Source organism: Papaver somniferum, chromosome 5, assembly GCF_003573695.1.
Source record: "Papaver somniferum cultivar HN1 chromosome 5, ASM357369v1, whole genome shotgun sequence".
Taxonomy (NCBI): Eukaryota; Viridiplantae; Streptophyta; class Magnoliopsida; order Ranunculales; family Papaveraceae; genus Papaver; species Papaver somniferum.
In genome coordinates this window covers 142426952-142440912 of record NC_039362.1, presented here as the reverse complement: position 1 = coordinate 142440912, position 13961 = coordinate 142426952, and the positions used below count along the sequence as shown (strand labels likewise).

Here is a 13961-nt window from a genome sequence, read left to right as displayed (position 1 = left end):
GACCACAATTTATTTTCGGTTTGCATACGGGTATCCATACTGATCCGGTTCACGAGTAAAAACATATTTTTTATGATGTGCATAACAATATGCGTACCAGAAATCTGCAAGTCGACATATATCTACTCCGCTACGTGTACGAGTACATGTAATACGGCTAATAACATTTTTCCCAGTTTGTAAGACTGATTTTTTTTTTTGATAAATCATTAAATTTTATTACCAAAAAAGAGTTACAAAAAGGCCATGAAATATTCAAGGCACAAAATTAACAAAAAAACAGCCCATTACATTAGGCCCAAAAATAATAAAATTTGTGAACCCAACCAAACCAACACTGTTTTCTGAACAGAGTGGTTATACATCAATTTTCCATTTTAGGAACTGAATCTGAAGTACACACCATCTTCCATCTCCAACTAACTCAGAAAAGTTGGTTTGTCTTCATAGTAGATGATTGTCCCTCTTGTAAGAAGTACACCCCTTTTGTCCAACTTATCAGCAGAGAAGTTAATCTCTCTATATGAATGTAAGAAAGTGATTTCAGTGATAAACTTTCTTATGTTATTCCATCTGCTCACCACTATCCAGGGTATTTTGGTATTGCAAAAAGCAAGTAAAACTGCTTTGGAGTCTAAGCTGAAGCATACCTTCTTATATTTTTTCTTCACAGCCCATTCACCAGCAACTATCAAGGCCATTACTTCTGCCAGATGGTTTGTTGTTATTCCCAATCCTCCAGAAGCAGCTCCCAAACATCCACCACTGTCATCCCTTGCTACAAACCCCAGGCCTGCATTACCAGGATTTCCCTTTGATGCACCATCACAACATATCAGAACTTGACCTCTTTCAGGCAGCTTGAAAAAACATTGCTTTATATCTGTTATCTTTGTAGCTATCCCTGTGATTCCAAAGTGAAGTAATATTTGCAGATCATACATATTCCCCCACTTGGCTCCTTTCATTCTTACTCCACATTCCTTTGTGTAAAATAATATACTCTGTTTAAATTTTTCAAAGTTTGGCTCTTCATTCTCATAAATTTTCTTATTTCTTGTATGACAGAGTTCCACCATTACTTTGAAAGCACTGTTGCACCAGATTTCTTGAATTGCTTTACTTTTCTTTTTTGCAAGTTTCAGTATTTCTTCAAAAGATGTGGGATTAAGAAAGTGGAAAATACCTCCCAGCCAATGCCAAATTTTAGTGCTGAAAGAGTATTCCCATAAAATATGAGTCATCGTGTCTTGTGCATTGCCACACATATAGCACTTTGATATTGTTGAGAAACCCTTCTTCCTTACAGCTTCCTCAGTTGCACAAGCCCCTCTTAGAATCTTCCACAAATTGGTAGATGTATATGTATGTACACTGGGATCCCATACTTGTTTTGACCAAGATATTACTGGAAATTTCTTCCTTATTTGTTGTGCTGCACTAGCAACTGAAAATTATCCATTCAAATCTTTCTCCTAGATCAGTTTGTCAGGTCCATCTCCAATAGTTGGCACTTCATTCTTCTCAAAGTAATTGAATATTTGTATTGGAATTTTCCATACACCATCCACAATTAGATCTGCAACTTTCAGATTTATATTACTTGGAACAAATTGGTCTTCTGCATATCTTTCAATAAAATCGTAATCCTTGATCCATTCATCCTTCCATACTGAGATTGATTTTCCATAAGCTACAATCCATCTTTTGTTATTATTTATCTCAGTAATGACACATTTAAGTCCTGGCCAAATGGATGACAGTTTGTAAGAAGTAGTTCATTCATTGTTCTTGTTTTTGTACTTTGATCTCATGAAATTAGTCCACTCAACATCTTCAGTTTCAATCTTCCATAAGAGTTTCATCAGCAATGCTTTATTCATCACTTCCAACCTCCTTAATCCTAAGCCACCTTCAATTATTGGAGCGTTAACTTCATCCCACTTGACTGTGATTAGTTTTTTAACTGCAGGATCACCAGGCCACAAAAAATTCCTGATAATTGATAGGCACATTTTTGTGTCTTATATAATCTCAATTGTATATATTATTAGTGCTCGATTTTATATTTATTATGGCTTTTTATGTCCCTGTAGGTATTTTTGGAGAAATAAGCTTTTGCGGCGAAATTGGCTAAAAAAGTGGTTTTTGCGCTCGTGGGAGAAAATTACTATACGGACTCTCACTTTGGATAAGGGATGACCTAATTACTAAGGGGCATCCATTTCCAGGCAGCTGCTAAAGGGAGACCAGCACAGGATAGGGGGAGGTCACTTTCTTCTCAAAATTCAAATATATTTTTGGCGGGAAAAATAACCAGTGAGCAACCGAATTTTCGTTTGGATTTCAAAGATGTTTGAGTTAGATTCAATCGCTGAAATTTGCTGGGCTAGACGTGATTCAACTAAACAAGCCTGGTATGTGCGCTGGAATCAATTGAATTGGGCTGGATAATCCAAAATAAGGAAACAGAGTTTGAGTTTTGTACGGGTCTCTGTTTGGGTTGATTTTTGGTAATTCAGGGAAACTAAACGCGTGAAATTGTTTCCTAAGGTAGTATTCTATCTAATGAAGAGTTTAAGACAATCGGGAAAGCTCAGAATTGCTAGGGAAGTCGGCAAAAGAGATTATTGCCGTGACTTGCACGTAAAGAAAAAGCGAGAATTAATCGCTATTTTTAGGTTTCTGAGTAGTATAAAAGGTGTGTTTAAGTCCCAGAAAAGAGAACGAAGTTATTGAAGCAGTCGCAGAGGAGTTGGAAACACTACAGAGCCATATTGATCAAGTTGCAGGAAACCGTATTCTGCTGCTGCTGCTGCTGAAGAACATCCACTGCAAATAAGAACAGCGTCTCAAATTTGTAACGCTGCTACAGTGACTTCTTTGTAACAGTCAGTCCTTTGTCTTGCAACTCCAATACATCGTTGCAAACATCCAGTGTTATAGTTTTTCATCTTTAATCAACTTTTGAGCAACAAACATGTATTTTGAGCAAGTGATTAATATGAGGAGCTAAACCCCATTGCTGAGGCGATAGAGGAAGCTATTTTTCCAACAAGAAGTGGTATATTCTATTTTATTTATTTATTTGCAATTATTTTATGATTATTTGCCTTGGTTGAAAATTGTTTGAATGATCCTTGTTAAGCAATTGTGATTTCTTTTGATAGGACATACTTGGACCTAGGTTTTTGATGTTCTATGCTTTGGATTTGCACTTGTTATTTTGATAATCTACTAGTTGCAATAAGTTAGAATCAACTTGAACGAGAAAATTGCATAAATATAAATATTGGGATTAAATCACTTTGAACTTGGAAAATAGTGGAATCTTAGCCTCAGTGTTCTTTTAATATTGATATCATCTTTGATTGAGTTTGTGACAATTTTTAGTTTGTTTTCTATTTTAGTTTTAGAATTTAAGTGTATATTTTATCCTTCGCAAGTCTGAGAATCGAACCACTTTTACCACTATCTACAAATCACATCAATTTTTGGCGTCGCCGACGCGTATTTGCTTTTAGGGTTTTTAGACTTAGTTTTCTTTTATTTATTTTTTAATTTTTAATTTTTTAGGTCTTTTTTATTTTTGTTCTTTTTTACGTTTTTGGGTATTTGTCTTTTGTCTACAGGTTTTGGATCATAAAGCGAATTGAGCCAAGGAGTTTGGTGATTTCGTAAAGACTGGAACTTAAAGCATAAAGACTTGGAGCAAAAGATTAAAGCGAAAAGAACGGAAAAGAAGACAATTTCTTTTTAGATATTTTATTTTATTTTATTTTTTTAGAGTTTGTTTATTTTTCTTTATTAAAAAAAAGAGAGAGAGAACTGTATTAGGGTTTGCTATTTTTGTAATTTTTTCTTTTCTTTTTGGACACTTGGACATTGGACTTTGGACATTATTATTTTTAAACCCTAAGGAAGGGTTGGTTTAAATACAAACTGTGTGCAGGGAAGGACGGTGATTACGATATCACCTCGGCCCCTCGGGTTCGTACATATCATAGGAGTTGTGGCCCGAGTCGACTTCAGCGGTTCTTCGCCCATCTTGTACGGGAGGTAAGTTTTTCGAAACACCCGTGAATCCCCTGTCAGCGGGTTTACTGTATTCCTTAAGGTGAATATATGTTGAGGACTTGAATACATTTGCTTTTAATTCCTAGTAAAGGGCAAGGACTGGCCATACAAGATAAGGGTTCGTATTTCATCACCGTTCTCTTCTTGCCCGCCTTAGGAACACGAAACCAAGCGCGAACCTAAGCCTAAAATTTTGACTAGAACGAGACCTATAGGGTAACGAGCTTAATAGGAAAGTCGTTCGAAGAATATTGGTTACTCTTTTGAGCATACTTCTAAGTTCTTGACGGTTTCTGTGAGTTGAATGTGTGACTGCGCCGCCTTGTAACCGATGAGGCCTTGGGTATCAAAGCTCCACTGAGCTTCCCTCGCCTTGATTCAACTTACTTTGACTCGGATTGATTCCAGAGGGGTTTGCTCAGATTGTAACGAGTTCCTTTTCGAAAGAATAGAAGCTGGTCTAGTGACAATCTAAGTGGAGTCGTCATGCTTTTTGTTTGCTAGAAATTTAGGTTTGATTTGGTTGAGTCAGCCTTGTTTTGTGTTTGCATAGAATTCCCTTCCGTATTATGTTGCATGCATGAACGTAAAAGAGACGCCCTAGGTAGATTTGTTAAAGAGAAACCTAGTAGTTCTAAGCGTCTTGATTACCTCAATTTAGAGAGTCTGATTCGTGAAGATTCCGTTTTTGAACGTCCATCTGAAGAGAAAATCCCTAATAGTCCAATAGCGCCAGAAATGGCAACTTTGAAAGCCTTGTTGAATCCTACTAGGACTACTCGTCCCTCGTGTATCAAGTTACCTGAAACTGAAGCAAATTATGAACTTAAGCCTGGAACCTTACAGTTGCTCCCAATCTTTTTAGGAAAAGAAAATGAAAACCCCTATTTCCATGTTAGGGACTTTGAGGAAATTTGTAGTACCCTGAAAATTAGAAACCTTGATGATGATGCTTTAAAACTCATGTTATTCCCCTTTTCCTTAAAAGATAAAGCCAAATCGTGGATGTATAGTTTGGCTTCCAAATCAATTGAAACCTATGAACAACTTACATCCGCCTTTTTGAACAAGTTTTTCCCTAGGCACAAAACCTCGTCTATTAGGATGCAAATCTGCACGTTTACACAACAGGAGGGAGAACCTTTATATAGGTATTTGGAAAGGTTCAATGATTTATTAGCCCAATGTCCTCATCATGGTTTAGAAAAGGTTAGGTTAGTTCAGATCCTTTATGAGGGTTTAGATTATCCCACCACAACTACAGTAGAATCCATGTGTACAGGTGGGTTTGAAAACCAAACAGTTGATAATGCGATGACATACTTGTATAAAATCGCCGAAAAGACCCAACAATGGGAAAGTAATAGGGTACCCCAGAAAACAATTCTTCTAGGCAGAGGAAACGTTAATAGGGTAGAAGAGAGCTACGAATCAGATGCCAAAATTGCTGCTATAGAAAAAAGGTTATAAGCTTTAGAAGTGGGTCATACTAGTGGTATAATAGAGCCTTTTTGGGAAGGCAATACTGTTGAACAGCAAGCCAATGCTCTCTATAATAATACTAGGTTTGATAACCGTCAGAAGTTTGACCCATATTCAGAAACCTATAATCCTGGCTGGAGAAACCATCCCAACCTTTCATGGTCTAAGGGCCAGAATCAAGGTCAGTCTAGTAACTCTCAAGCTCCCCCAGGTTTTGGCTATACTAAGAATCATTCAACCCCGGCACAGTTTCAGAACCCTCCGGATAAGAAGATTATGAGTTTAGAAGAGTCTCTTGCTTTGTTAACTCGTAACACTATGTAGTTTCAGCAATCTGTTGCTCAAGGTATAGAAGAAAATAAGAGAATAGGTCAGGCTAACTCTCAGGCTATTTCCGAGTTGAAAACCCAGGTTAGTCATATAAATGAGTCTTTAAGAGAAAGAGGTAAGTTTCCTAGTCAAACTCAACCCAACCCTAGAGGATCTCATGAAGTAGGTGCACAACCATCGAATCAGTTGAATGCTATTAGAACCCTTAGGAGTGGTAGAGTAGTAGACAATCAGGTAAACAAGCCCGATAGTGAACATACTGTAGTTCACCCCTCAGGATCTCATCCCTCAGGACCGCTAACTGAGGGGACTGATAAAATTCCAATGATTCTGACTCGGTTCCTGAGAGGTCTGATCCTGTGCCTAGAGACCCATTTCCCCAGCTGTTAGCACCAACAAAGAAGGAATCGAACTTTAATGACATATTGGAGGTTTTTAAGCAAGTTACCATAAACCTTCCTTTATTAGATGCAATTAGGCAAATTTCTGCTTATGCCAAGTTCCTTAAGGATATGTGTACGCGAAAGCGAAAACTTAGCGTCCATAAGAAATCCTTTTTAGCTAGTCATGTAAGTTCAATCATTCAGAACACTACCATTCCAAAGTACAAAGACCCAGGTTCCCCAACCATTGCTTGCACAATAGGTAAACACCGGGTAGAAAGAGCTTTACTTGACTTAGGAGCCAGTGTGAACTTACTGCCGTACCATGTGTACTTACATCTAGGTCTTGTTGAAATGAAACCTACTCAGATAACACTGCAGTTAGATGATAGGTCTGTCAAAATTCCTCGAGGAGTTATCGAGGATGTTCTTATTGAGGTCGACAAGTTTATTTATCCTGTGGATTTCGTGGTCTTAGATACCCAACCTGTCCCTGACTCAGAGAACCAGATACCTGTGATTTTAGGTCGCTCATTTTTAGCTACGTCTAATGCGATCATAAACTGTCGAAATGGTATTATGAATCTATCTTTTGGTAATATAACTATTGAGTTAAATATTTTTAATGTCAATAAGCTACATTCTTAGCTAGATGACACGTGCATTGAAGAGGTGAACATGATAGGAACCTTAGTTCAGGAGTCATTACCAAATATCGCATCGGAAGATCCATTAGAGAGTTGTCTAGCCCACTTTAACATGGATTTCGACGAAGATAGCAACATTGAACAAGTGAATGCTATGTTGGATTCTATTCCTATGTTAGATACTGATAAATGGAAAGCTAGGTTCGAACCATTACAAGCTTTTGAGTCTACCTTAATCCCTTGTTTAGAAGAGCCTCCTAAGTTGGACCCTAAATCTGCATTCTTAGGGCCATCTAAGACTTTGCATGTGATTATAGCATTCGATCAGGATAGCAGGCCAGAAATCTTGCTTCAAGACAATAAAGAAACTCTAGGGTTGACCATACAGGATATGAAACATATAAGTCCTACAGCTAGTATACCTCAAAATAATTTAGAGGATGAACCACCCCATTATAATTCAGAGAAAGCAATTGACCTTTTTCAGGAACCTGATGGTCTAGAAGTTAGAAATATTTTGACTAGTCTATTTAGAGACACCCAAAATTCTAAGTTTGGGGGTAGTGATCGTCAAATAGAAGTCCCTAACTTGGGACTCGAGCCTACTGCATATGAGGTATCACTTGAGTCTATTCAGACTCCTCAACCCGATCCTCCCGATACTATCCAGGAGGAAATCCAACTATTAAAGTCCCGTTTTTTGGATGAATCTATTTTTCAAGACACTCATATGAAGCCCAATCCAGTTGTCTTGCAAGAAACTTTCAATGAGGTTGTGCTCCTTATGTTATTTTTTCTGATCCTGTGCAGTTGTTTCATATTAGTGGCAGTTTTATTTGGTTTTGATGACCCACAGTTATTTCGACTACTGATATATGATTTGAAAGGTAACTAGCCATTTTATGAAACTTGATGTCTGGCTGAAGACTTTAAACTTAGCACTTCTTGGGAGGTAACCCAATCTCATGCAACACGGTAATATCTTTCCTTAACTCTTTTGCTTCAATGGTAATTGTTTCTCCTTGTTCATGCTTTTAATTTCATCTTTAGAACATTGAGGACAATGTTAGATTTAAGTTTGGGGGTAGGGGAGAAACTTTTTAGTTGCATTAATAAACTCCAGATCCTATAAATTTATGTTTATTAAGGATGGCACTAACTAACCTAAGTGAATGGAAGCATTTTGATTGTAGGAGTTGAGGAACCAATCTGATTAGATGGCAACATCTAAAGAGTCTATTCATAAAAGCACAGAGCTCAGGTGTTAGAAATAACATGATAGTTTCACCATATCTCGTTGAGTCCTTTTCACTTCTATTTTTATTTTATTTTGTTTTTAAACTATATTTCTCTAAGTGATAGGTGGGGCCCACGATTCAAGTTGTTACCAATGCTAGGGTGAATTAGAGTGATTGAGATACCATGAAAAAAATTGGTAGTTACCAAAAGTTGAAAAAAAAATTGAGACCAGACCATTTGTCCAAAAGGAACAAATTCAATAAAGTCGACCACTGGTACCCTTGTATATGCCAGTTGTGTTGACCTAGAGTTAGGTTATCGACCACTGGTTCCCTTGTATATGCCAGTGTGTTGATATTAGTCAGACTAATATCTCAATCCATTAGGATAGGTTCATTTTGGCGGAGGCCTTCAGACAGATATGGGAAACGTTGTTCACTTAGTAAACATCAAAACCATCTATGTTTTCCTATATCCATCTTCTTGATCTATCCATGTGATTAGTTTGGACTCCGGATATTGATGTCCATAGTGCAACTATTTGAGTAGAGATTTGTCACTTTATATGAATTTTAGTATGCTTGAGTGCAAACTCGTGTACAACAATTGGAATTTCGCATCAGGGTACTTCCTCATGTAGTCAATAAGTATGCCAACCAAGGAGATTCTTTAGTGCCTTCCAAGGTTCTGCGTAGATAACTAAGGTCTGGAGTAAAGGTTTTGTGGGTATATCTCTTGTAAGCCCTCCCGAGACTATAACTCGGCCACTAGGGCCACCTAGGGGTTTAAAGGCTTATTGCATACGCTAAATGCAATCGACGATGCCTGCGACAGTGAGTTAGGATTTTATTTTCTATTTGATTTGCTCGAGGACTAGAAAATAATAAGTTTGGGGGTATTTGATAGGTACATTTTTGTGTCTTATATAATATCAATTGTATATATTATTAGTGCTCGATTTTATATTTATTATGGCTTTTTATGTCCCTGTAGGTATTTTTGGAGAAATAAGCTTTTGCGGCGAAATTGGCTAAAAAAGTGGTTTTTGCGCTCGTGGGAGAAAATTACTATACGGATTCTCACTTTGGATAAGGGGTGACCTAATTACTAAGGGGCATCCATTTCCAGGCAGCTGCTAAAGGGAGACCAGCACAGGATAGGGGGAGGTCACTTTCTTCTCAAAATTCAAATATATTTTTGGCGGGAAAAATAACCAGTGAGCAACCAAATTTTCGTTTGGATTTCAAAGATGTTTGAGTGAGATTCAATCGCTGAAATTTGCTAGGCTAGACGTGATTCAACTAAACAAGCCTGGTATGTGCGCTGGAATCAATCGAATTGGGCTGGATAATCCAAAATAAGGAAACAGAGTTTGAGTTTTGTACGGGTCTCTGTTTGGGTTGATTTTTGGTAATTCAGGGAGACTAAACGCGTGAAATTGTTTCCTAAGGTAGTATTCTATCTAAGGAAGAGTTTAAGACAATCGGGAAAGCTCAGAATTGGCTAGGGAAGTCGGCAGAAGAGATTATTGCCGTGAGTTGCACGTAAAGAAAAAGCGAGAATTAATCGTTATTTTTAGGTTTCTGAGTAGTATAAAAGGTGTGTTTAAGTCCCAGAAAAGAGAACGAATTTGTTGGAGCAGTCGCAGAGGAGTTAGAAACACTACAGAGCCATATTGATCAAGTTACAGGAAACCGTATTATGTTGCTGCTGCTGAAGAAGAACATCCGCTGCAAATAAGAACAGCGTCTCAAATTTGTAACGTTGCTACAGTGACTTCTTTGTAACAGTCAGTCCTTTGTCTTGCAACTCCAATACATCGTTGCAAACATCCAGTGTTATAGTTTTTCATCTTTAATCAAATTTTGAGCAACAAACATGTATTTTGAGCAAGTGATTAATATGAGGAGCTAAACCCCATTGCTGAGGCGATAGAGGAAGCTATTTTTCCAACAAGAAGTGGTATATTCTATTTTATTTATTTATTTGCAATTATTTTATGATTATTTGCCTTGGTTGAAAATTGTTTGAATGATCCTTGTTAAGCAATTGTGATTTCTTTAGATAGAACATACTTGGACCTAGGTTTTTGATGTTCTATGCTTTGGATTTACACTTGTTATTTTGAGAATCTACTAGTTGCAATAAGTTAGAATCAACTTGAACGAGAAAATTGCATAAATATAAATATTGGGATTAAATCACTTTGAACTTGGAAAATAATGGAATCTTAGCCTCGGTGTTCTTTTAATATTGATATCATCTTTGATTGAGTTTGTGACAATTTTTAGTTTGTTTTCTATTTTAGTTTTAGAATTTAAGTCTATATTTTATCCTTCGCAAGTCTGAGAATCGAACCACTTTTACCACTATCTACAAATCACATCAATAATTCTTTCACATTCCATTATAAAAAATTTAGGCCGTTTATAAACTGCCATATTGTAGATGGGAATGCTGCAGAGAACATGTTTTACAAAAGTTAATCTAGCTGAGAAAGCTAGCAATTTACCAATCTAACCAGCTAGCATTTTCTGCATTAGTTCCACCATCCCCCAAACTTGATATGTTTTGACTCTTCCTGGACATAGAATAACCCCCAAGTAGATATTAGGGAGTTCTGAAAGTCTCATTTGTAAATAATCAGCAATCCCATTTCTTCTTGTATCAGAAATTCCACATACAAAGCATTTGCTTTTGTTCCTATTAACAATTTGTCCTGATGACAGTTGATACTTGTTTAGTAAGTTCATCAAATTATCCAATGACTTCTTATGACCATTGCAGAAAATGAAAATATCATCTGCAGACATCAAATATGAAGGTTGACAGTTACCTCTTGTGACCATTGCTTGTATCTTTCCTTCTTATATCAAATTGGATATATTTTTCCAAATAACTTCCTCTGCAAAAATTAAAATAATGGGTGATAATGGATCACCTTGTATGATTCCTCTTCCAACCCCAAAAAACCCACATGGGCCACCATTGACAAGCATAGAGATCATTCCAGACTCAAAGATTTTCCTTATCCAGTTAATGCCCACTTCAGAGAAACCAAATCTTCTAAGCACTTCAAATAAGAATTCCCAGCTTAATGAATCAAATGCTTGAGTTATGTCTAGCTTGAGACCCACATTTCCCCCTCTTATTTTTATGTTCAGTTCACTTATCATCTCAGATGCTAACACTATTTTATCATGTATGTTCCTCCCCTTAATGAAAGCACTTTGTTGAGAAGAAATTAACCTTATAATCAAAGAACTGATTCTAGTAGTAATAATTCTGATGAAGATCTTGAAGATGAAATTTGCTAAACCAATAGGTCTAAATTGTTCTGCTATTCTTGCACCTTGATTCTTAGGAAGAAGGAATAGAAAATTTGAGTTGAGTCCTTTAGGAATGAATCTGTGAAATCAGCAATACTGAATTGTTCAATTAATTCTGCACCAATCATGCTCCATGCAAATCTGTAGAAACTACCAGGAAAGCCATCTGACCCTGGAGCACTTTTTGAATTCATACTAAAAACTGCCTCTTTGATCTCAATTGCAGTGGGAACAGCATCCAAGAAAATATTATCTTCTTCAATCATTAACTTGGGGATTGCTTCCATTATCTCCTCATGAATTGTGACAGTCAAATATTCAAACTTCTTTGTAAAATGATCTACTAAAGTGGTTGAAATTTGAGCTTGATCAGTAATTACATTGCCCTATGTGTTCTCCAGTTCTGTTATATTATTGTGAGATTACCTTATTTTAATTGAAGCATGAAAGAAGTCTGTATTAGCACCACCTTTCTTGACCCACTTAATTCTGGCTTTGTCCCTCATTAACTCATTATATTGTTTTGAAACAATTTCTTGTTTTCCCCTTGATGTAACAAGATTATTTAGTAATTCAGAATTTTCAGGATCTGCATCTGACAATAAGGTTGCAGCAAGTACTTCATCCTCAGTAGTCTTCATTTTAATTCTGAGATCACCAAATACTTCCCAGTTCCACTTCTTCAGTATTTTCTTTAACCTCTTTAGCTTGCTCATGAAAGAAAAGGCTGGATTACCTGATATTGCTTCATTCGATGCATCTTTAATTATACCAAGAAATCCTGGATGAGAAGCCCAAATATTTTGATATCTGAAAGGATCATTTATTGGTTTACAAATATTGACAGTAGAACCAAATAAAGGTCCATGATCTGATGTACCTCTAACTCCTACTTTATAAAACCAACCATCAAACTTTTCCAGCCATTTAAGATTGTAAAAGGCCTTATCAATGTCACATAAAAAAAATACCTGCTCTATTATTGCAAAAAGAGTATTTAATTCATGTTCTTGTAGCTTTAATAAGATTGCATGATTCCAAACAATTCCTGAACTCCTGCATTGAAATTCTAAGTGGTCTTCTTCCTCCAATTTTCTCTTCATAGCTCAAAACTACATTGAAGTCCCCAATTATCATCCAGGGGCAGTCCCTTTGACTAATATTAAATAATTCTTCCCATAAATCTCTTCTATGAACAGTGAGACAAGCTGCATGAATTCCAGTGACCATAACATCCCCCACTTGAACAGTAATGGCTTGATTTGTGGAAGAAAGCACTACTGGCCTTGATAGAGATGAATTCCAAAAAAGCCAAATATTCCATTTTATGGAGTCATTAGAGTTATGTATAACCATTTTACTCGTTCCAGATAAATTTAAACTTTTAAGTATACTACAAGAAACTTTTATTTTGGCTTTGCAATCCAAAGTAATGAAGAACTAAAGTTCTTAACAAAATTTCTCAGTTTGTCTTTGGCTTGAGTTCTTCTCAAGCCTCTGAGATTCCAGAAAATTACTTTCATTAAGTAAGATTTGATTGAGAAGTACTAGTACCTCCCAAATTGGAATTAGACTTAACCGAAGTATTTGCTTGTTTCCTAGTGATCATATTAGGTTTAACCATTTTTCCTTTAACAGGTTTACTAATCACTTTAGAAAAAGTATGTTGTTGTTTCTATGCAACTTCAACAAGGACTTGAAATTTACTAGGAGAAGCAAAATCTTTACCTGAATTGATATTGTTATGAGCATTCTTGAATTTAGCAATAGAACCAGGTACTTCCTTCCATCCTTCTGAAAATGTTGTGTCAGTAGTGTGTGAAGCATAAGAAGGAACATTGACTACTGTCTCAGACTCAACAACATTATGAACCTGCTCTATGATAACATGAGTTTCAATAACTGATAGCACATTTTGTATACTTGCACCCACATCAATAAGCTTGTCTACAGACAAACAAGGAAAATCACTTGTGGACTCCAAAAGACCAGTGAAACCTTTTTCTCTGTTAAGTGCAAGAGTAATATTCTGAATGGGAGGAACAACTAAAGTAACATCATCATCTTCATGGTTTTTTCTATTTTCCAAGTTGGAACAAGAAGGAAAGCAATTATTAGAATCACTAGTTTGTTGAGTAATAGCTTTCACAGATTTTTCAACTTGCCAAACTGATTTGGGAGTTTCCTGACATTTTTCCTTTGGATAATTGCAAATGTCAAATCCTACTTTTGGAGGAGTTGTCTTTTTTTTCCAAACTTTTTTAGGAATCTCTGAAGGCTGCACCTCTTGTGGTTGATTTTTCCTTTGGATCCTACACTCATCCACATAATGCCCTATATTTTTGCAATGAATACAATACTTGGGAAGCTTTGGAATCTGAATACACTGCTCAAATTTACCATACTTAGATTCAACCACAATTTTGCTAGGGATGTAATTCTCAAGATCAACTTCTACCAAGACACTAGCATAA

At 36.5% G+C, this 13961-nt stretch overlaps 2 protein-coding genes across 2 annotated transcripts; both read right to left on the bottom strand.

The window, feature by feature from the left end:
- Window positions 1-1475: 1475 nt before the first annotated feature.
- On the bottom strand, window positions 1476-11774 carry LOC113279760. The gene is made up of 4 exons (XM_026528429.1): window positions 11659-11774; window positions 11100-11566; window positions 10680-10961; window positions 1476-1744 (listed from the first exon to the last, which is right to left on the bottom strand). The coding sequence occupies exons 1-4, from the start codon at window positions 11772-11774 to the stop codon at window positions 1476-1478; spliced, it is 1134 nt and encodes a 377-aa protein (XP_026384214.1).
- Window positions 11775-11909: 135 nt separating this feature from the next.
- LOC113279759 lies at window positions 11910-12843 on the bottom strand. Its single transcript, XM_026528428.1, has 2 exons — window positions 12604-12843; window positions 11910-12458 (listed from the first exon to the last, which is right to left on the bottom strand). Exons 1-2 carry the CDS (start codon window positions 12841-12843, stop codon window positions 11910-11912), a joined length of 789 nt encoding a protein of 262 aa, XP_026384213.1.
- Window positions 12844-13961: the final 1118 nt, after the last annotated feature.